The 21,639-nt window shown below is 37.9% G+C and overlaps 1 protein-coding gene across 1 annotated transcript in view; it reads left to right on the top strand.

Annotated features, from left to right (window-relative positions):
* LARGE1 (LARGE xylosyl- and glucuronyltransferase 1) overlaps nt 1–21,639 on the top strand; it is a 281,219-nt gene that overhangs the window by 116,644 nt on the left and 142,936 nt on the right. The window contains exon 4 of the mRNA XM_084289677.1: nt 19,029–19,330. Within this exon, the coding sequence (XP_084145803.1) occupies nt 19,029–19,330 (302 nt within the window). The remainder of the gene's footprint in view (nt 1–19,028; nt 19,331–21,639) is intronic.

Raw genomic sequence — 21,639 nt, 5'->3', positions numbered from 1 at the left:
TACAAAGAATAGAATTTCATTCAAAACTATCAAAGACAGGTGGTTGTCGTTTTTTTTTAAACTAAATAGGCTTATTCTTCATCACCTAGATGAAAACAATAATTATGGGTGCTTTTTTTTCTCATCATTCCTCCATTCCCCAGTCTACACTGGAAATAGGAATAAGGAGCAAGGAAAAATGAAAGTAGTTTTGATTGCCAGACTTTTCTTGACAGCAGGGGAATAAAAAGGTTTCAAATTAAGATTTAAAAAAAAAAACAGTTTTGTTAGAGCAATTCTTCACAGCAAGCTGTTGTGGGAAAGAGTTCTCAATCAACTGTCTTAATAATTCTGACCTGTGATATGAGTGGTAGGATTCCCCCTCATCTGAATTATAGTTAAAGGGATTCGCTACTGCTTCTTTTACTGAAGTTAACAATTTTCTTTTTCCTCCAAAGAAAGTGCTTGGTGAGATGTCACTGCTTAAGGAGAGTTGCTCTTATATCTATATCTACTGTTCTAGATTTGTATCTCATACTTCTTAGTAAATCAAATATTACAAAAAGGTTAGGTGGTAGTAACTAGTTCACTATTTCTCCAGGATTTTATTGTGCCCTGAAATTGGGATAGGAGAATTTAGTATGAGTAAAATATGTGCTTTTTAGATTCCCCTTAAATTTAGTAGTCTTACGAGTGTGTGAACTCTTTTTCTTCAACAAATTAACCAAAAGTCTACCACATATGGTTTTCCCTTGAAATTTTTAAATTAAGGTCAGCTTGTGCTGTGCTTGTCTTAAACTCGTTATATATTTTTGACATCCTCACCCTAACAGCTCCATGGCTGGGGTTTCATTATACTTTTTTTCTGGTTCATGTGTTCTCTCTTATAAATTGGTTTTGTGCCTCGCTCTCTTTTGCTATTTTATTTTTTATGGAGGAATATATGAAATGTGACCTGAAGTTACTGATTTTCATGTTTCTTGAAGCAGCGCTTCACTGCTCTCTGCATACTCCATTGCCCTAATAGTTTGAGCTCTACTTCCTGAACACATATATAAGCCCATCATTGTACCCTGCTCTAGGTTCAAAATCTCCATGCACTGAAATTCAATCAGCAAGATAGTCATTGTGCTGTATTGGTAGCTTTAGTTGATATGATAGGAGTGGTCAAAAAGGGAACAAGGTGCAGTCTACCCTTTATGCTACCCAAGAGGCATAAGATGAAGTGTTCAATTGAAAAGTGCCTCACCTGTTCTGACTGGTAATGGTCATGAAAGTATCATAGATTATTTCTGCCTTTTCAGTAATGTTGCTACTGAAACGATGAAAGTTCCAGATGGGATTTTGTTCTCTAGAAGCCTCTTTATAGACACGCATATAATGTTAATGTGCCAGTCCCGTATGTATCCTAACATTCTGTATGTGACTGTAGTGGATCAATTCCCCAGATACATAGAAGTCTCTGCTAGTCATTTTTTCTCATTTTTTTCATGATCCATTTAAACTGAGATCACTGACTGTATAAGCCTTCAAAGTCCTTGTAAATTTTACTCCCCTGAACAAATTATCTTTCTACTTCCAGGTGAAACAACAGTGCTCAGTATGAGTTATAAGGGAGGGAAGTTATATTTCCTGGACAAGCAGAGCTCTGTCAGCCATGCCATCATCTTTTTATTGTACTTACCCATCCGCAAGGATCATTGCAAGTTCTTTTTGGCTCTTGTTTTCTCACCAGCTCATCTCAGTAATTTCTTTTTGATCTCCCCTGAAAGTTCAGTAAGAAATCAAACACCTTGTGCTTCAGAATACAAGTTGAAACTCCTGTTGTCAGCAACAATTTTTGGTTCCATTTGACATCAGTTAGCGTAATCTCTCCTCATGGATCGTATTTTCTAAGACTTCTGCTTGATGGCTATGCTGTGGCCATACTCTACTCTCTGTTCTTTCTTGAGTTGTAGAAATTTGAGTGACTTGAATATATCAGCTTTTAGTCCCAGTAAAGCCTATTAAAGCAGGCACTCTAGAGCAGCCCTCCTCAGGAAAGTTGTGTGCCATGGTTGTTGAAAGGATTTCCTGAGGGGTTGGCCCAGCCAGCTTAGGAAGTCCATACTCCTTGCCCATACTCCTACTCATTCTCCTAAGCGACTGCTCATTCCTGCTCTTCCCTTCTCACATAATCTTGTAAACTTCGTGGGACTGTGCTAAAAACAAGATTTAAGTGGTCTGCATTAAAAACAGCCCATTCTCTGTGGTGGTAGGGAAAAAAGCTTGGGAGTTCCTGAGGCCTGTGTATCACAGTAGTACTGTTTGACAGGCCATTGCCTCTGCAAACTGGAACTGTAGTTATGTGCTCTCAGGAGAAATCTTTGTTTCATTTTGTCCTGTAAACATGTGAGGCAAACAAAGGCAGAAGTAATTCTGGTATTTCCCAAATTTTCAGTGCTTATACTTGGAAATCTTATATTCATTCCACATAGTACTGTTATATTTGATATAATATCAGCGCGTATTCTTGAAGTCCCTTTTCCTCCCAGCATTTTTGTCCCCACTGAGGGGAACAACAGATTAATGCATTCTTAGGATTTAATTTGTTCCCTTTCTTTCCAGGGAATTTGCCTGTAGCAGTAGCACAAACTATATCCCTGTGCTCTTCAAAAAGTACGTTTCTTTTCTTTCAGCCATGCAGCACCAATTTTGAGCATTCCAGAGTGTAAGCATATTTTTCTTACCATCCTGCTTCATATCCTACATATAACTTGAGATTTTGGGAATATATATCCCTATCAGAGAGAAAATGAGTGAACAGCGTGCAGAGCATTAATAAATGATCCTGACTAGTTTTATCCATAATTGCATGACTCTTGTCAGTAGAAGCTATGCAGACAAGAGTTTTGATAACTAAAAAGGATTTCTTTTAACCAGGTTTTCTTACATCTTTTTCCTTCAAGTAGAGTGTTATTAGTAGATGAAAGAATAATTTTAGCTACTTTGCCATTGCATTTAAAACTTTTAAGCACTCTCTCTCAGTAACATCCGTAGTTCAGTGCCAACTTGTTTAGATTTATTTCACCAAAGGAAAGGCAAGTAGAGAAAAAAAAAAGAAATGTAAAATAAACAATATTAATAGTACCTCTATGGTCTGTAGTTTACAGGTTTTATGGTAAAAAGAATATACTGTAATTTTTTTGTTTGTTTGTTAGTTGCCATGGTGTGTATGAAACAGTCAGTATTAAGAAAGGAAAAAAGCATTCCTGAGGTCACACAACAGCCTTAGAAACCATCCCATGACAGACAGGGGAACATTCGGACAATAACTATCTCAGATTGCATTTGCTGATTGCTAGTATTAGCCCCTCTAGAATACAAAAGTGACTCCCACTTTCTCTAGACTGCTATTGCACTGGGAGATGCGCCCACTTTAGCAAGTACTGAATTTTGCACAACATCTTAGAAGATTTGAAAGTGAAGGCTCAGCTGTTATGTTTTAGGCTGGATTTATAGATGAATTTCTATTGAAGTTAGAGAGTCCTCACCTATATTAGATGCTTTATGTCTTGAATAATTCTGTCACTTCATTCCCTATTTAATTACTTCCATTCTTCCCTAATTGAGTTTAGGGTAATAACTTTGATAACTCAGACACCATCTGGCATGGGAATATAGATTTCATAAGAAGAAAGCAACAGAATTACACTCAAATCTCAGCTATGTTTTTTCTCTCCCTTTTTACAGAAATTATCAAAAACAAGCATTAAAGTATTGTCATTTCACAATTTTCAAAGAAATGTGCACTATACAAAATCCAGTGATGTATAAGTACAGAGTGTACCTTACAGAATCCCTCCCATATACTCATTCTGTTAAATAAAATAAATAATAACATGGTTGTAGCTATGCCATTGAGGCTTGAAATGAGGCTTATTTTCACATCTCTTGTGTGCAGCTGATAAAAGCCAGTCACTTAGATTAGATATACCTGGGCTGCCTGGGGTAAGGCAAGAATTGATGAAAATTCATTACATAAGCATTTTACACTGGCTAATCCATAGAGCAGGATCAGCATCAGCCTATTATGAGGGATTACAGTCTGCACAGCCACACAGAGGATGAATATAGAATTTGCAGAAATTTCAAAATGAAGAAGGGAATTGGGGAATGGTACAATCTGAAATTAGGCATTAAGGATCATCAGGACCTGATTAAGAACCAGATCCAAGGTGCTTGAACAAGAGAAGCAAAGAAAGGGGAAAAAAAATCAAGAAATGAAAAGGGACAGCTGTGAAATAAAATATACATTAATTGATATCTAACAGATTTGTATGTTTATATTCCTGTCTGAGTTAAACCTTTGCTTTTTGAGCGCTATAATGTGACAGGATGGAATTCCTATCACTTCACTTTTGTTTGAACATTTTTTCCCGGGATCTGGACGGCTTATGAGTGCCCTAAACGGAGAATGAGAAAACCCTGTTATGTGTACTGGTGAGGTATCAGTGAAAATGATGTGGTTTTCAGTATAAAACTTTTCCTGCATAGCTCTCTCAAAGATAATTTCAACAACAACAAAAGAGGCAATAATATTTTGAGTATTTATTTATCTGGCCTAATACTTTTGTCTTGAAAGTGTGAAAGTTCTGCTGAAAATTACCACAGGTTACTTAGTGCTACTTAAAATGCCTAACAGCAATTATGATTGGTTTTGAAAATGCTGTTCAGGCTGAATTGATGATTGTACCACACCTATCACACGCATGTTACAGATGCTGGCCCTTCTGCTTACCCAGCCTAAGTGACATGTCAGCTGCTAGGGAATGTACACATCACAGTAAAGGACAGGTCGTTTTAAGAGTCTCAATGAAAAAATGACATTGCTAGTTCAAAGTGTTAAAAAATCACAATTCATGATATCTGAAATCAGAAGTTTTTAAGAGCTTTGTCTCCTGATTTTTGCATCTGGACAGGTCATACTTTTCTAAGATTTATCCCACAGAGGTGAAAATGAGATCTTACTGCAAAGGAAACAAACAGGCAGAAAGCACTGATACTTTCTCATGTAACTGCAAGATTTGACTTCCCAGTCAATATAAAATATTGCAAGGTTTTAAATACAATTTTAAAAGCTGGAAGTATTGAACATGGGCAGCAACTTTGTTCTCTTTTTACATGTCGTGTGCTTCTTACATGTCGAGTGCTGCAAGTTGGAAAAAAATGTAATGACTGTCACAAAATAGTATATAGGTCTTCAGGCAAGTCTGGAATTTTACTTTTCCTATTGGTTGGATTCAGTCAGATTATTCAGAAAAAGACAGAAAGTCATTGTCTGGTAGAATCTACAATAAATATTTGTGCTCCCCAAATAAGAAACTAAATCATTTCTGTAGAAAGTACTAGTGTGAGTTGCTAGTATGAATTTTCAGTACATGCCTGATGAAGTTACAGTTTCTCAAAAGAGGAAAGGCAGTCTCACAAAACAGAAAATATAACATTCAAATGTCCTGCCAAGGAAAATATTACTGTAAGGGACAGAATATGTATTACATACTGACTGAAATGTAGGCTTTTCTTCAAAGGAGCACACATAGTTGCAGCTGTCATAACTCAGTTCCTGTAGTATTTTAATGATACCAGAGGACAGCATAAATTAAAAAGTAAATCTGATAGTAATACCATGATAAAGTGTTTTTATTCCATTGTCTGGCTCATCTTTTCCTGGGCAGATGGTCCTAATTTAGAAGGGAGGAGGCCATGTTACCTTGTGTGATGCAAGGATATGTACAGCAGCAGCCTGTTGTCAAATGGGACAGAAGGGTGAAGTAAGCCATGTTCTTTTAGCATTCATTCCTCAACCTTATCTTATGCCAGTTCTTAAATGTTGATTCTTGCATCTGGACTTGTGGAAATTAGTATGGAATATGTTACTAAAAATAATGATGAAGATCCTTTCCTTCTCCTAGAATAAGATGGGAGTAAATGAGAAGGGAAGCAACTTAGTTTGTTTTTGTTGTTGCTGTTTTGTGGTTTCTTTAACTAGTTTTTAATCCCTTAAAGGATTTTTAAAAATAAGGTTTTTTATATAGCTGTTGGTTTTTGTTTTCTTTTTCATGTCTGGTTGTTCTTTAGGCATAAGGTGTTTTGATTTGTTTATGTTTTTAGTATGAAACAATTCTGGTTAAGTCTCCATCTATTCTACTTAGACTTTAAGGTAACAAAAAGATATTGCAAATAATAGAAATGAATAAATCTCTGATTACATTAACAAAGGAAGATGAATAGGTATCTTAATAAAAGTTCATCAACAGAAATAAAAGAAAATTGGAAGACTCCAATTTATAGCTACACCTCCACCCTTTACATCAAAACAAAATACAAGAATTTCTGTAAATACCTCCACCTCCAGATTCTCATTAGTCCAACACAAAAACTTGTCATAGACATCAATTAGTCCATGGTATGTGTCACTGTAGAAAGCTTATGGCTATCAGCCCTGATCACAGTCTGTCTATCAAAAACATCATTAAAAATGACACACACATTTGTACTTACTAAGGAGTACTCCCATGGTATATTCTGCTTTTGTGAGAAATTCCCAGAGATAATGCAACGTAGAAATGGAGAGATAACAAAAAAAAAAAAAAGCAAAAAAGAAAAAAAAAAAAAAGCAAAAAAAAAAAAAAGCCTGGAGAGTGTTTACCTGAATATGTATGGATGCCATGAATATTGAGCACTGCTGCCCTGATTGTATAGAGCAACTTTTTTTTTGGCACAGTAAGTAAATGTGTCAGGGGGGCTTGACTTCAGTGCTGTGCTACACAATAGGCATATTCTTTATAATCCTTACTTAAGATCCTAAAAATATATTAAGATGTTTCTGTGCACTGGAGCAGAAATTTGAATTAGTCTCAAACAAATGCTTCATGTGTTACAAGACAAAATCTTAGTAGGCAGAACATTTAAATCTTGCTGTCGGTTTATGATATTTAACCTCAATAAACTTGTGGCTGCTCAAAAACGAAAATTTTCATTTGCTTGCAGCATGGGAAGCTCTGCTGGGTTGTGATGGGTCACAGGGGATATGGCCCACATTTTGACCTACCACAGTACAGCAACATGTACAAATGTTACAGTATAAAAATGACTAACAACACCATGCTGTATGCACAGAGAATATCATGAAATATTAGACCTATGCTTGTTTTCATTGAAGTCACCGAGTTTTGCCTTTTGACTCACTAGAAATAGGTTGCTTTCTTCATGTTTGTAACAAAACAAGAATATCATAAGGAAGAGTGACTTCCTCATGTTTTATGGGAAGCCTAAGTCACAGACAGAAATGAAATCTGTATCAACCTGATATATCTAATATAAAATTGATTCTGTACATACTTGTTCTATCATTGTAGAATGAATATCTCTAATACAGTAAATCCTTTTTTTTTTTTAAACTTAAGTTCATGCAAAAAAACAGAGGTTCCATGATAACACGTGAATAGAGTAGTCAACGTAACAAGGAGATTGTAGTCCAGAGGTAGATGTCTGGCCACACTGAAATTAGTTCTGAAACCACTGTTGATTTCCTTGGGATCAAGGTACTACCTCTGTCATCAGAATGAAGAGTATATTTTCTAGGGATTTTTTTTCTCTTTTTGAATTTAATTATTCCCTTCTGTGTATATTATGGATGATTAAGATTTTTAAAATGGAATTTTTATTTTTTATGAAACACAATATATTGGCCAGCTGTGACTTTCTATTTGGAAAATGTGGGGAAAGTTAGAAAATAACCTATTTAAGATTCCAGTGAGCTGTATGGATAGTTCATTTCTCTTTAATGTAATTGAACCTTGTGAAAACAATCTACTTTTAGCTAATTTGCAAACTGTTGTTCTAGGTTTTATTATTATTATTATGATCTATATCTACTGTTTTAAAACATTATATGTTTAATTTCTGATGTCATAGCCATGACATGTAACCTACTGCGCATCACTGCTGTGATGTTTTTTCTTCCCAAGGTGTGTTAGAAATATTGCTGCATATAGTACATGATGATCTGTTATGACATTTTTCTCCATGAGGAGGACAGGAAACTAACTCATGAGCTATTTCATCTCTTGTCATAGGTAAAGATAAATGTCATAACACTGATCAGCCTTCATGTGTTCTGAATGTGCAGTTATTTGCATTTTCCCTCACTGTTCTTCAGGACTGAAGTGGCTTAAATGACAGGTGCAGCAAATGAAAAGTGCTGAGAATGTGTGGGGAAAACAGAAGATTCTCAATACTGAAAGATATTAATAACTTATGCACTGATATGTCATTGGTGAAATAACACTGATGTTATTTCATAACATCACATTAAACTAGAAATACAAACTAGCAGTATTTCTGTCTGCATGTGTAATCTTCAGATGCATTTAGAAAGAAGACAGATCATTGTTTTGAAAATCTGTTCCTTCTATTTGCTTTATATATATATTTATATATATATGCTAATATCTGATGTTATTGGCCAGAGCTCTATCAGATTTGAGGTTCTTACAGATCTGGTTCCTTCAAAGGCAGAAACGTGCGATACAGGATTTGGATTTTTTTTTTCTTGATCCTTGAACAATCCTTGATGGTCAATCAGTATTCAGACAATCTCCTTTTCCAGCAGAATCAATCAAAATACCAGTGCATGGTTCTCTGATGGCATCTCTGTGCCAAGAGAGATTAAGGGATATAACATGCTTTCCAGCAGGTTTCAGCGGCACCAACCAGCCTGAACTAATACTGCAGCATTTCTGCAGATGTGTTGAAAATCAACTTTTGAGACTGCGTGTAACAGTGCTACCAGGTGACTTACAGCAATGTGCATAAACTCTAATATGGCTAAATCTGAAATTAATACTTAAGAGCCTAAGTGCCAGGTTTCAAAGAGGCCGACCACCTGCACTTCCTTAGGTCTCCATTTCTCAACACACCTCCCGTGTTTAACCAAAACCAAACTCTGATATCTTTTATTTTCCTATTCTGTGGTGATGTAAAGCATTCAAGGCTGTTAATAGTAAGCTTATGGTGAACTCTTAAACCTAAGTGGTACAGAAGCTACACTGGGGCAGCGTCATGGATTACATAAAGATCTTCCCAATTCTGTTGCACGTTTCCATATCCCTAAAGGAAATATGCCTACGGACTCCTCTAATATTAAGCAGGTCTGGGTATGCCTTGTCTGTCAGGCAGTTAGGAAAATGTGGAGAATTGCACACACAAATGTAATCTACACATTGTGTGCCTATCTGGATTCATGATACATTTTACCAGGAGAGCGTGGCAGATATCCAAGAATCACATTCAGGTAATGAAGTTCTAACTGGGAGAAAGTGAGATGAGAGAAAACTAAAGATAGGACCACATCATGATACTCAGTATTCCTTTGGAGGAAGGGCCACATCCAGATGTCATTGGCTGTCTAGGAATTCCAGGTGACCAGGCTCTCTTGGCATGGAACAGCTGTTAAAACTTCTTTTAAAGATACTAGGAAGCTTAGGTAAATGTTTTGAGGTATATGCAAAACTCTGTCATATATTATTTTGTTTATTAGGGAGTTCCTCATTGCATTTTATGGTTGCATTTTAACCGTTATACTGGGTTAGCACTGCATTTTGCTCCAGCTTTTAGATGTCAGTATGTGTAAATGCATTGCTTCTGAATGGCTGGCCTGATGAGGGTAAGGAAGGATATGCAAAGCAGACTCTCTTGTCCAGGTTCCCCCAATCCAAGTGCTGTACAATCAGGAAATGCATTATAACATCCATTGTTGCTTCAGCAGGGAAAGTGTGCTTTACATATGCAAATACTGCTCAGAAGTTTAACTTAATAATTATCAGCTGGAGTCTATTGATGAACAGCTGAGGCAAATCATCAGCATCAGAATCTGAATTAACTACTACTAGGCTTTGATTGAGCATACTTGTCTCATGCTTCTGGTTACCGTGGCAATTATAGAAACCTATAGGTATTTTTATTATATTTTCTAAGTTTATAGATACTTATTTCTTATGCTCCTAAAAAAACACTGTAAAATGCTGAGTATTAAACTTTTCCCCTTCCTTTCTCTTCAACAGAGTTTTACTAAGCAGGAACCAACACAGAAGAGGTTTAGTTTTTACTTCTCACTACCACGAATGATAGTCACAGAAATGTGTACAGCTGTGGGGATGCATTTGGGTGTGTGCTTTACATTAAAGAGCTGTAATGGTAGAATGTGTATCCTGCTAAATCAGGGCCTGAGAGGTTACATTAACACCGAGCTCGCACCGGAACGTAGAGTAATCTGGGGGCATAAGATAATCCAAATGGTTAATGAAAAAAGCAATGCGGCTCCTCCATAGGAAATCTTCACATTAACAGATCGCATTGTCTTTCCTCCCACTCCCACTGTACACCAGGGAAATTCAGCTGGCTACAAATACTTACCCTGCAGATATCATTCATATGCCTTTTCCTAAGTGTGCTTTATTATTCACATCACACTCCTACGGTCCCTCCACAGCTTCCCTTCTAATTATTCCCCGCTTGCCCATTGCCATGAATAACCAGTGGCATTCACCCACATTCTGCCATTTAAGGCAGTTAGCAGTCCGTCCTACTACGATTTGGATTGCTCATTTTCCAGGAGGTGTCACAATTTATTTAAATTCATCCAGAATGCAACTGAAGGTTTATAAATGAGTCGCTGGCTTCATCTTCAGGGCACAGACAACCACTGGACAGCGTTTTGTCTCTGCCCCCGTGGTGGGGCTGGTAGAGGGGATTGCTTCAAGGCAGAGACAGTCAGGCCAGCTTAGACCAGCTCTAGTGACCCTTTAAAGCGAGTTGGATGCTTTGCACTGCAGGAGATGAGAAGTGTTACATGACCCTTTCAGACAGCTAAGCTGTGGAAATGGTGACCTGTATCTGGATGGTGCTAATGGTTCGCCAAGGGTGATGATGTCTGCTACAGATCTAAAAGGGGTCATTTATTTGTGCTCCCAACTGACCACTGCTAATTGCAATGTGCTCAGTTATGACCAAAAGTCATTGCTAACTGATGGCTGATCATTGGCTCTGTAAATCAGTGCTTCTTCCAAAAATACTGTAGGCAGCACCTCAGGAACCTGGATACAGTGGTCATGGACAGAAGAGGTATTGATCCTCTTCTCCTGTCTCTGCAGTATTCCTGCAAAACTTTGTTGTAGGAGTTTTCCCTCCTGTACCTGTTTAGTGTCTGAACATCTGAGTCTTCCAGGTTGTCACATTGGCAATTTTTACCTGTGTGTAAAGCTTTTGAAAAGAAAAATAATATCCCTCTAGCTTTATGGAGCAAGAGCTTCCTTTTCTTCTCTGTCTCCTCCCCTTCCCCAACTGTTACAGAAGTAGTTTGCCAAAAAATCAACATCTTTACAGGATTGGGGCTTAGAGAAAATAACAATTCATCAAGAGCACAGATGGCTTATTTAGAATCTAATAGGTATTAAAACATTATTTTCCCCAAGCTTTACTCCTGATATTGATAACGTGTTATCTTTGCCAAGTTCCCCTCTTGATAACGTGTTATCTTTGTCAAGCCAAATCCCTGATAAAATCTTATTTTCAGTCAGTGCTTACTCTGATAAGACATTATTTTCTTACATCTCCACTCCCAGTGGAAAGTGGGGAAATGTTATTTTTAGTCCTTTTCTTGGAGAGGCATATATTTTGTCACGGCAGTGCAAAACAGGGAAAGGAAGGATGACAAGAAAATAGAAGAAAGGAAAAAAAAAAGTCATTGTATTCTATAAAAGGAAATGAGTAAGTCACGTTAAAACTTATGGGATCTTTTAAATTTCCTAATAAGCTGACATTCTTAGTGTTTCATTTGAAAAAAATGAACTATTAAGAGAGCCATAGCCATATTCAGAAAAGATGCAGTATATGTTTAGGGTTTCTCTCCCTCTTTCTTCTTGCATTATGTTGCTACATAGTTTTTTCCTTTCATAGAGTATTTTACAGTTTACCATGCCTATTATCCCTGTTAGAAGTAACAGAATTAAATTCACTCAGCCAACGTACAAGCAGCTCTCTGCAGCAATGCAACATGATGCCATCATTGATGATACAATTACTAACTTTCTGAGACACAACCCCTTGCCTCATTTTGTGTGCACAGCAAATGCAGCGAGTGGTTCTTGGACTCCTGCTTAGGTTAATTAAAGAGATTGGAAGGTGTGCCATGAACAAGGCATGGAGTGCAGAAAGAAAAGGGATGCTTTGTACTTTATGAAGCTGAATCTGCCCTGGAAAATTGTTTCAGAATACCACTGAGTTCATTACATGATCTTCTTAAAACAAAGCTATTACAAGTGTCTTAAAACAAAGCTATTAAAAGCATCTGCTAACTCTTTTTTTTTTTTTCTTTTTTCCCATTATCTGTGGTTGTAGACTCAGGATATGATTTACAAAAATGTTAAGCATATACAGTTGCATATACACATGATGAGGCCTGCCTTCTGAACAAATGAAGTGCAAAAAAGGTATTTTTTTTACTTTTCAGTTCTCAATTGTGCACCTAGAACTAGTATTTTCTTTTGGCCTTAGGGGCTCCACAACTTTTCTGCCCTGCCTGTAAAGAGGAACTGATAGCAGTTTTCCCTCAAATAAATTAGAAAAATGAGTGGTTGACATATGTGCAGTATTCAAGTATTGTAGTGATGAGCATCATACATGTAGGGCAATGAGGAAATAAGTCTTTTTTTTTTCAGAGCTGGGTGTTAGTGGTCATAAATTTCATGATGAGATAAAACAGGCCACCGAGCACCTGTAAGCACCATCCACCCTGTGCACACAGTGATGCCAAGTTCTTTGGAAAAATGTAGTGATCATGCAATTAGCAATCCTGTCATCAGGCACAAGGGAATGACAGCAATGACTAGACAGGAAACCATTGTTTCCACATGTCCAAACTTCACATGTCCAAATTTCTGAGTGTCTGATATGCACACCTAATTGTGGTTATAGGGGTTTGTGTGTGATACATATAACTTCCAAATCTATTGAGTGTAGAGGATTATTCTGTTCAAGAGTCAGAGCATCCTCACTGTGGCATCTTTCAATGATGTAACACCCAGAATCGCCTCACATCACAGTAGATGAAGTTCTTTGTTCATAGATCTAGAATAAATTGCCTAGGCTATATTCCACTATTCAGATGATTATTTGGGCTGGGTTTTCTACTTCCAGCTGAGATCATGCTGCAGTGATGTACAAAAAGATGTAGGAGAAAAAAATGCCTTGGTGGATGTGGGAATAGGTTTCTTCAGATGCCTTAGCATCTACTTGTATAGGTATATAACTTAAAGTATCAAACAGTTAGCTAAAACGACTTTATTCATAGCAGCCCATATAACCAAATCTACCAGAGCGTCCAGCTGAGCAACATCACAGTGCTAAGGTGGTAGATGATTAAAGCTGAAAGGCTGAATATGTCGGCCAAAGGCTGTCGGCTGAATATGAGCCAGCAGTGTGCTCAGGTGGCCAAGAAGGCCAACGGCATCCTGGCTTGTATCAGGAACAGCGTGACCAGCAGGGCTAGGGAGGTGATCGTCCCCCTGTACTTGGCTCTGGTGAGGCATACCTTGAGTACTGTGTTCAGTTTTGGGCCCCTCGCTACAAGAAGGACATCGAGGTGCTTGAGCGGGTGCAGAGAAGGGCGACGAAGCTGGTGAGGGGCCTGGAGAACAAGTCCTACGAGGAGTGTCTGAGGGAGCTGGGCTTGTTCAGCCTGGAGAAGAGGAGGCTCAGGGGCGACCTTATCGCTCTCTATAGGTACCTCAAGGGAGGCTGTAGCGAGGTGGGGGTTGGTTTGTTCTCCCACGTGCCTGGTGACAGGACGAGGGGGAATGGGCTTAAGTTGCGCCAGGGGAGTTTTAGGTTAGATGTTAGGAAGAACTTCTTTACTGAAAGGGTTGTTAGACACTGGAACAGGCTGCCCAGGGAAGTGGTGGAGTCACCATCCCTGGAAGTCTTCAAAAGACATTTAGATGTAGAGCTTAGGGATATGGTTTAGTGGGGACTGCTAGCGTTAGGTCAGAGGTTGGACTCGATGATCTTGAGGTCTCTTCCAACCTAGAAATTCTGTGATTCTGTGATTCTGTGAGCTGAGCTAGAACTCCAAAAGAAAATGGATTGTTTATCTGCTTACACAGAGCTTATGTGTCTCGAAGAGTCCTGATTGCAGTCTTTTTTTTTTTTGTCTTTTTTTTTTTTTTTTTTTTATTTCCCCTTGGGGTCTATGGAATTTTCAATAATGTTCTTTATGGGGAGAAGAATATCCATGGAGTGAACTTCAAATTATTTTGTTCATGGCCTTAGCAGGGGGAAATTCATGAGGGTGAACTCATGAGGCCCACTATCCTGATTCTTTCTGCAGAATGCTGGCTTTTGGTTAAAGTTGTTGTACCACTAGCCCTCAAAGGGTACACTGATAATGCTAATTTTCAAATGTGAGCAAATATGAAATGGAGGAGTGATGTTTTCTTGCATCTGTAATCAGACAGACTGAAACATTATCTGGGAGCAGCATGAGTTCCTCTTATCTCAGAGGCAGCCGAGAGTTCACTGTCATCAGTTAATTCATTATGAAGGCATTCCACACTATTAGGCAGGGGACAAATAGCTAAAACACACAGAAACCTCTAGGCCTTGTAAAGATGCCAAAAAAACAAGTAGTTTGCGCTTAAGAAGAAATGTAAAAAATTAAGGGGAAAAAAAAATCCCACAGCGTGCTATATAAATTTCCCTGCCTCTGTTAGTTCCTAACTTTTCAGTATTTGAGCTCAGATCAGTCGTCTGAGAAACTAAGGATCCCTGCTTCTGCATTTGTCTTCTCTTCTGAATCAGGGTGATTTTTTCTTTCCTTCATTCTGCTGCTTTCTCCCAGCCCTGCAGTTAACCTGTGGCTAAATTATGCTCTTCCCCCAGCAAGCTTCCAGTGCCTCTGGGTCCTTTTCAGGACTCTTTTCTCTCCAGGTCTCATTATTGCAAAGCTAGGGACCTGGTGTTAATGCTTATCCTTTAGGTTTTGTATATAAGAAAATTCCACTGCTTCAGTCCTTCTCCTTTCAAATACCCTGTGCTGGATTGCTTTCTCTAGGCTTTATTTCTTCTATTATCTTAAGGTGCGCTGCTTAATAATAAGGTTTAAAGACATCTCTTGCCTTAAGCACAGGCAACTCTACATATAATCTATCCATATAATCTATTGTATATTGCCAAGTTTTCTGAATTGTTGTACCTACTGTAATGGTAAGTCATTGGCTGCTGTCAACCACGAAACAATTATTCAAGTTTGTGGGCTTTTTTTTGGTTTGTTTTGTGGACAGTGTAATTTTGTAGGTCATTTTTATTTCTTTGGTACAGTTTTATTAGCACAGAAAGTCTGAGGTAAAAGGCTTGACACAGATAGAAAAAATATATTAAGTCTGAGACTGCCAAGGCCCAAAAATAGCCCCAAATGAAGTATAAAAAAATATAGCTTTATTATTATTTACTGCAGCATTCAAAAGCGCGCTACTTCCGTCAGAGCACAGCAATGTTCCTTGCAGTGTTCCCTGGGAGATCTCTTGTCCAAAAGTCACACAGACCTCGTTATATGTTATGCTATTTTATTTTGATTTAGATTAGATAAAAACTTCCTAGACATCAGCTAGAGCACTCTGACAGTTACTTAAAACAATAAAACTGAAGTGCAGTGCAATCAGTTTAACATTTCCACCACACTGCATGCACAGTCCATCAAATACTAGCGGTCCTTTATATTGTTGGCTTCTTCTTCAAAGGTGAGGTGAAGCACACAGCCCTTCCATTGCCTTGAAAACCAGTTGGAAGCAGAGCATGTGTTGGCATTTATCTGCTGGGCAGGAGCTCCCAAGGGACATCTTGCTGAGTCTGTATGCTCACTGAAGTCAAAGTATCTTCACATGCGCAGTCCTGGTAATAGGGCTTTAATCAAGCAGCACCCTGCCAACCTCAGGTTGCAAAAATTATGAGCTAGACCTTCCTAAAATCAATATTTATGACAGAAATTGGTTGATTTCTGAGATTTAAGATTAAACTCAGTTCAATTCCGATTCTACGCTTCCATTTCAAATGGGTCTTTTGATTGTCACAGTGCCATTTGCAGCAGGGAGTTGATGTGTTGTAAAAATACCATATACATCAAGATACCTGAGAACAGTCAGCCGTATTAATAAAAAATTAAAACAGTACGTGTCCAGCTGTATGAACCTTGATCAAGTTATCTCAGAAAATGGCTTGGATTTAGCACTTTGTAACAAAACACAGATAACTTGCACAGTAAACCAGCACATTTCAAGTAGTTACATATTTCAGCTAGATGCTTGTGTAGTTCTTGATATGATTTTTGTTCTTCCTTTGACATGCTGGCACAAATACATGCTACTGAGAAGACAGTAATGGAGTTTATTGGGATTTAAAGCTAAGGCTGCATAAACACTGAGCCGATCTCTTTAGTTGCTCTAACTTCCAGTCTAAGGCAGTAGATGATATTTTCTTCCTTCAATCTCTCTCAGGCTGTGTTGTATCTTCTAAGGATTGTGTAGAAACAGTTCAGCTGTTCTGATGAGTATAGTTTCAACTGGTCTGATGTACAAAATTATCTCTATTTTGTTAATTTTTAATTTTGGCAAAGCAACATGTGTGACCTATAGATTTTTGCCCTTCAAGCAGCTGAAGAGGTATCAAGCCTTTTCTACATTTTGAAATTTCGATGAATGTCGTCCTGAGATTTACTGCTGTTTCTTTGTATCTTTACAAGTTGTAAATTTGTAAGTAAATTTGAGAAGGTGACAGAACGTGATGAGAAGAATGGGAAGAGATAGGTAACGTTCGTGTCATACTGGATAGTCACTAAGTAGGGAGCTAGGACTGACGATCAAGTTTTTGGCTAGATTTTCATTGTAATTGTATGCCTGATGATAACACAAATAGTTTTTGTGTGTGTGTGTGGAATTGTAGGGGTGCTGTTTTTATCTGAGACTATCTATGCAATTCACTCTTGCTGTCCAGTAACAGGAATGAAATATAAGCACATCCAAATTAGTTTTAGTCTTCCTAGCATGGGTGTTTGTTAGCAGCTGAGAAACAAAGACAGCACAAATCAGCTGTACAACTAAATATTCAGGCTTTTCCAGGTGAACTTGCACTGTCCGTGCCGGAGGCCTTGCAGTTACATTGGCAATTCAGTGTCTTCCAAAAAGGTTGGAGAGAGTTAAATCAGTATTTCATTGCACTTCTGATTGTAGCATGGCTCTGTCCTTAATGTTGGCATTTCTGTACTGTTGCACCCCTGATTTTTCAGGCCTTTCAAATCTGCCATTTAATTTTTAATACTTGTTTAATGATTCAAGATCCAAAATATCAGCAGCCAAACTTCAGAATCTGTCTCAAATTTTTTTTTTCAAGCTCAGACTTCTCCATCAGCTTTGCTAATGGTAGAAATGATAAATTAGAGAATTTTTGCAGGAGAAAGTCTGCAAGTGAGTACAAGATACTCTAACCAAATGTTGCATTAAAAACAGGATAGCTATTTTACATAGATAACAGGATGTGTGTACACCTGCATAACACAACAATGGAAATTTGCAATGAGGTTTTCATTTCTATAGCTGCTTTTTTCATAAACTTGGAATTGTTTGCCATTCATGTAAGTATGAAACAATGGAAAAGAACAAGCAATGAGCAGGTCTTTATAGCAGGGAGATAGCTTTGAGTCAGAGGATGAGAAATGTACTTGTTAAGAAGAACTGCTAAACAATTGCTGCATGATTTCTGTTTTGTAAACCACTCAGGCTTGTGTTTGTTTGATAAGGCCAGGGGGATTCTGTGCTTTGGAGAAACTATTAAATAGCAAACTTTTTTTAATGCATACAGGTGGAAGGTTATTTCTGAGAAATACCTTGGCATAAGACATTTACATATCTTCACTGTAAAGGAACACCATGCTGATTATGTCACTGTGGATAATTCACTGTCTTGCTTTGTTTCAATTTGATTTTAATTGAACATTTTTAATCAGAGTTTAAATTAAGGCTTTTTTTTTTACCACCTTTTAAGAGTTTGTACTGCATATATATATAATTTTGTTAAACATTATATGAAAGTACATCTCCTTTGACAACATATCAGCTGCATCCATATTTGCTTTCTTAAAATTTGATAGCAATAATTCACTTGGAAGGGTGGCAGAAAGTCTAGTAGTTGTATTTGGTAGAGGATCTTGGTTTGAGGTTAATTTATCTTTTTTGTACTTTACACCTAGCTCATTATTAATGCTGTTTTGAACAAAGGTACTTTTTGAAAATTTGAAAGTGAAGTCTTCATATTTCTTGAATATAACTTTTCATTTAAAGGTGTTGAATTAAACAACTTTGCTTTTTTCAAAATTCCCTTGTCTTTCTCAGGCAAAACGCTTTCCCGAATTTGATCCTCATGTGTACTGAATGTTTCTGTCCTTCCGAACTCCTCATTTCTCAGCAAGTGTATAATACTGTGTTGCTGAGCAAGCCCATCTGCTTCTCACATGTGAATCAGCTGGGGCTACTGTTTGGCCTGAAATGGTAACCAAACTGCTGCAGCTCAACTGTGGAGAAATAGGGAATAGGGAAATTATTTTATCTTGGATACGTTTCTAAAATATATTTAACCATATATTAATTGTCTTTGAATTGAATCCTTCTGTTCTTGACTGTCTTCCCAGACTAGAGACTGGCAGGAAGCCCTATCCAGAACAAAAGAAATACATGCTTATCTTTTAGTTTGATTTTAAAATTAGTAGAACCTGTAGCACACGGACCTTCAGCATCTGCCCAGGTTTACCATGTGCTGAACCATTTCCTTGAAGCTCCAAGCCTGTTCAAAGTGCTGTATTTGAAATACATCCCTGCCTCACAATTATTATATTAAAAAAAAAAAAAAAAGAATGCAGCTTCTGGTATATTCTGACAGAAGTGTTTTGTTCCCTTCTCCTGCAGATGGGAAGCCAGTGTCGCTGTCTCCACTTGAGTCCCAGCCCCACAGTCCTCGTTACACGGCCTCAAGCCAGAGGGACCGCGAGAGCCTGGAGGTCCGCATGCGGGAGGTGGAGGAGGAGAACCGCGCGCTGCGCAAGCAGCTCAGCCTGGCACAGAGCCGCAGCCCCTCGCACCACCGCGGCAATCACTCCAAGACCTACTCCATGGAAGAGGGCACAGGCGACAGCGAGAGCCTGCGGGCTGGCATTGTGGCGGGGAACAGCTCGGAGTGTGGGCAGCAACCAGCAGTGGAAAAATGCGAGGTACATAAACCGCAGAAATCTGCCAGAAACAAAGCTCGATGGGTTTGATCCTTTACAGACATTGCAGATCGCCATCCCCTTCCCCCCTCAAACTTCTAACTCAGAAATCATCCTCTTAAGGATCAACAGGCATTACTTTTTAGATTAAAAAAAAAAAAACACTTTTAAGCATTTAATAATTTAAACGTTTTTTTGAATTATTTGATCAGATTTTTTTTTTTATCTTTTTCTTTCTTGTGGCCCTGAACTTGATGTCAAAGGCAAAGTTCTGTTCCAAGCTGAGTTCAGTGTAGCTGTGCTGTTAGAAGACCTGTAGCAAACAGACCCTGTATGTTTCTAAATGAAATGAAGGAGGCACCATGTTTTTAAATGCCTTATTCCCTGGTTTATGCACCTCTTCTAGAGTGACTCAGGGTTTTACTGTTAAATATATTGTTGTTTATGGAACCAGTTTATGCTTTTGAGTTGTTTTTCACTGGTGTATCCAGATGCCACTGTGGAAGCACCTGCTCTGTGGTAGCTGTGCACAAGTGGTACTGTTAGCAGCGGAGGACCAGAGATCTAATTTTAAGAAGGTGTTTCAGGATTGTTTTCATTTGACTTTCCCCAGTCAACTGGTGAAAGCATCAAAAATAACTTTCTGGATTTACTTTTACAAATAAGGTAATACAGTATCACCTTTTATCTTGCTTTCTACCACTGGGAAGATAAAAACTGAAAGAAAATAAGTGGGAAAGAAAAAGAAGTCCTAATTAGCTCTTCAGGTAAAGTCTATTTAATAGGCAAATATTGCTTAAAAATGAATTCTCGTTTCCCAGTTCTGGGCATCTTTGTCTGGTGCTGTAAATGAATAAAAACAATGTTATTTTAAGGAGAGGGAAAAGGAGGAGTCTGTTTTTCATTTTCCCTCCTCCTGATAATAAGAGTCTAATTTTCCTCCCAAAAGCACTTTGGCATTTCTTTTAACAAGGGAAGGTTCAGGCCATTCGTAAACAAACCTTACTTCCTCCTTATTGTCATGCCAAGCTGTGATGAGCAGAGACTCAGTTCTGGGTTGTTCAATGTACCAAACTAGTTTGGGATTAAAAAAAAAAAATAGTACGGCTTAACGGAGGAATAGTTTAAGTGGTCTTTCAGGTTATAATGTGTTTTGCCAATAAATTTACTTGCTCAGTGGGGTTTAGCATTGTGCTGGAGGCAATAGTTATATAAAATACAAAACCTCCCTTTATTTGCCTTTCCCCTATCTCACTGCACACTATTTTGAGAACAAAATAGCTTTTTTTTTTTTTTCTTAAAAAAAATTCACTCAGTAATTCAGTAATAGGAATGGAAGTTAAAATTAAACTTCCTTATTATCAAGTTTGCCAGAGGTCTCATCGTTTATCCTATTACTGTAGATTCTGATTCCATTTTTGTGCAAGAGTGGTATCTTGACTCCATTCACCCTCTGTTTTCAGTGTTTCAGAGGAGTAAACTAAATCTTTTTAAGCCTCTGACCCTGGAATATATTACAGTAAGAGTCAGTGAATTGGGTAGAGACCAGGAAGAGACTGGGGCTCTGGTGGAGACAAGGAAAGCTAGGGATGGATTGTTTATTCACTAAGGCAGTTCTTTGAGATTTACTGAAGCTAACATTTCAGAATTTAATTTTAGATGGTCTTTAGTGATGATAAAAACATTTGAAAATGCAGTTACAATGAATGAACATTAAATCTGTGATAAAGCTTGATCTGTGCAATTGTGATCTATATCAAACAATTGTGGATTTGTTGTATTCCAGCCAACATTTCCTACTCTCCTACTCTGCAGGAGATGTTACAAAATTCTGATATTATAAAATTGAATAAGCATTATATTGCAGAACAAGATCAGAGTTCCAACCAAATACCTTCTACCTGGAGAGAGCAGATCCCTGTCCCCCAACAATTTTAGCACGTTGTGGATATGTAAATGTAGTCTTTATTCAGTCATAGGCACAAATAGCAGCCTTCATAAGATATAATGCTGATGGAAGCTAACAGAATTACACGACTTTCTTATGATGTCACATCAGTAGTTTTCCAGCTTGTGTTTCCATAAACTGGGCATTTAATTTGAATTAAGTGTGCATTTGTAAATATTTTAGAGAGAGTATATTAGAAAATGGTTAATTAGCAATATAGCATTTAGTAGGTTGGCAGAACACTTACAAACATGTGCAGCATTTTTACAGGAATATTTGTGTTGTTATTATTCTCAACGGTATTGCTCAGTAGTGTTGAGCATGCAGTGCTCCAGAGACACAAAGAAAAGACACGCACAAACTT

This window comes from Netta rufina (assembly GCF_964035555.1).
Source record: "Netta rufina genome assembly, chromosome: 1".
Taxonomy (NCBI): domain Eukaryota; kingdom Metazoa; phylum Chordata; class Aves; order Anseriformes; family Anatidae; genus Netta; species Netta rufina.
Note: the sequence above shows the minus strand (reverse complement) of the source record. Positions and strands in the feature narration are given on the sequence as shown.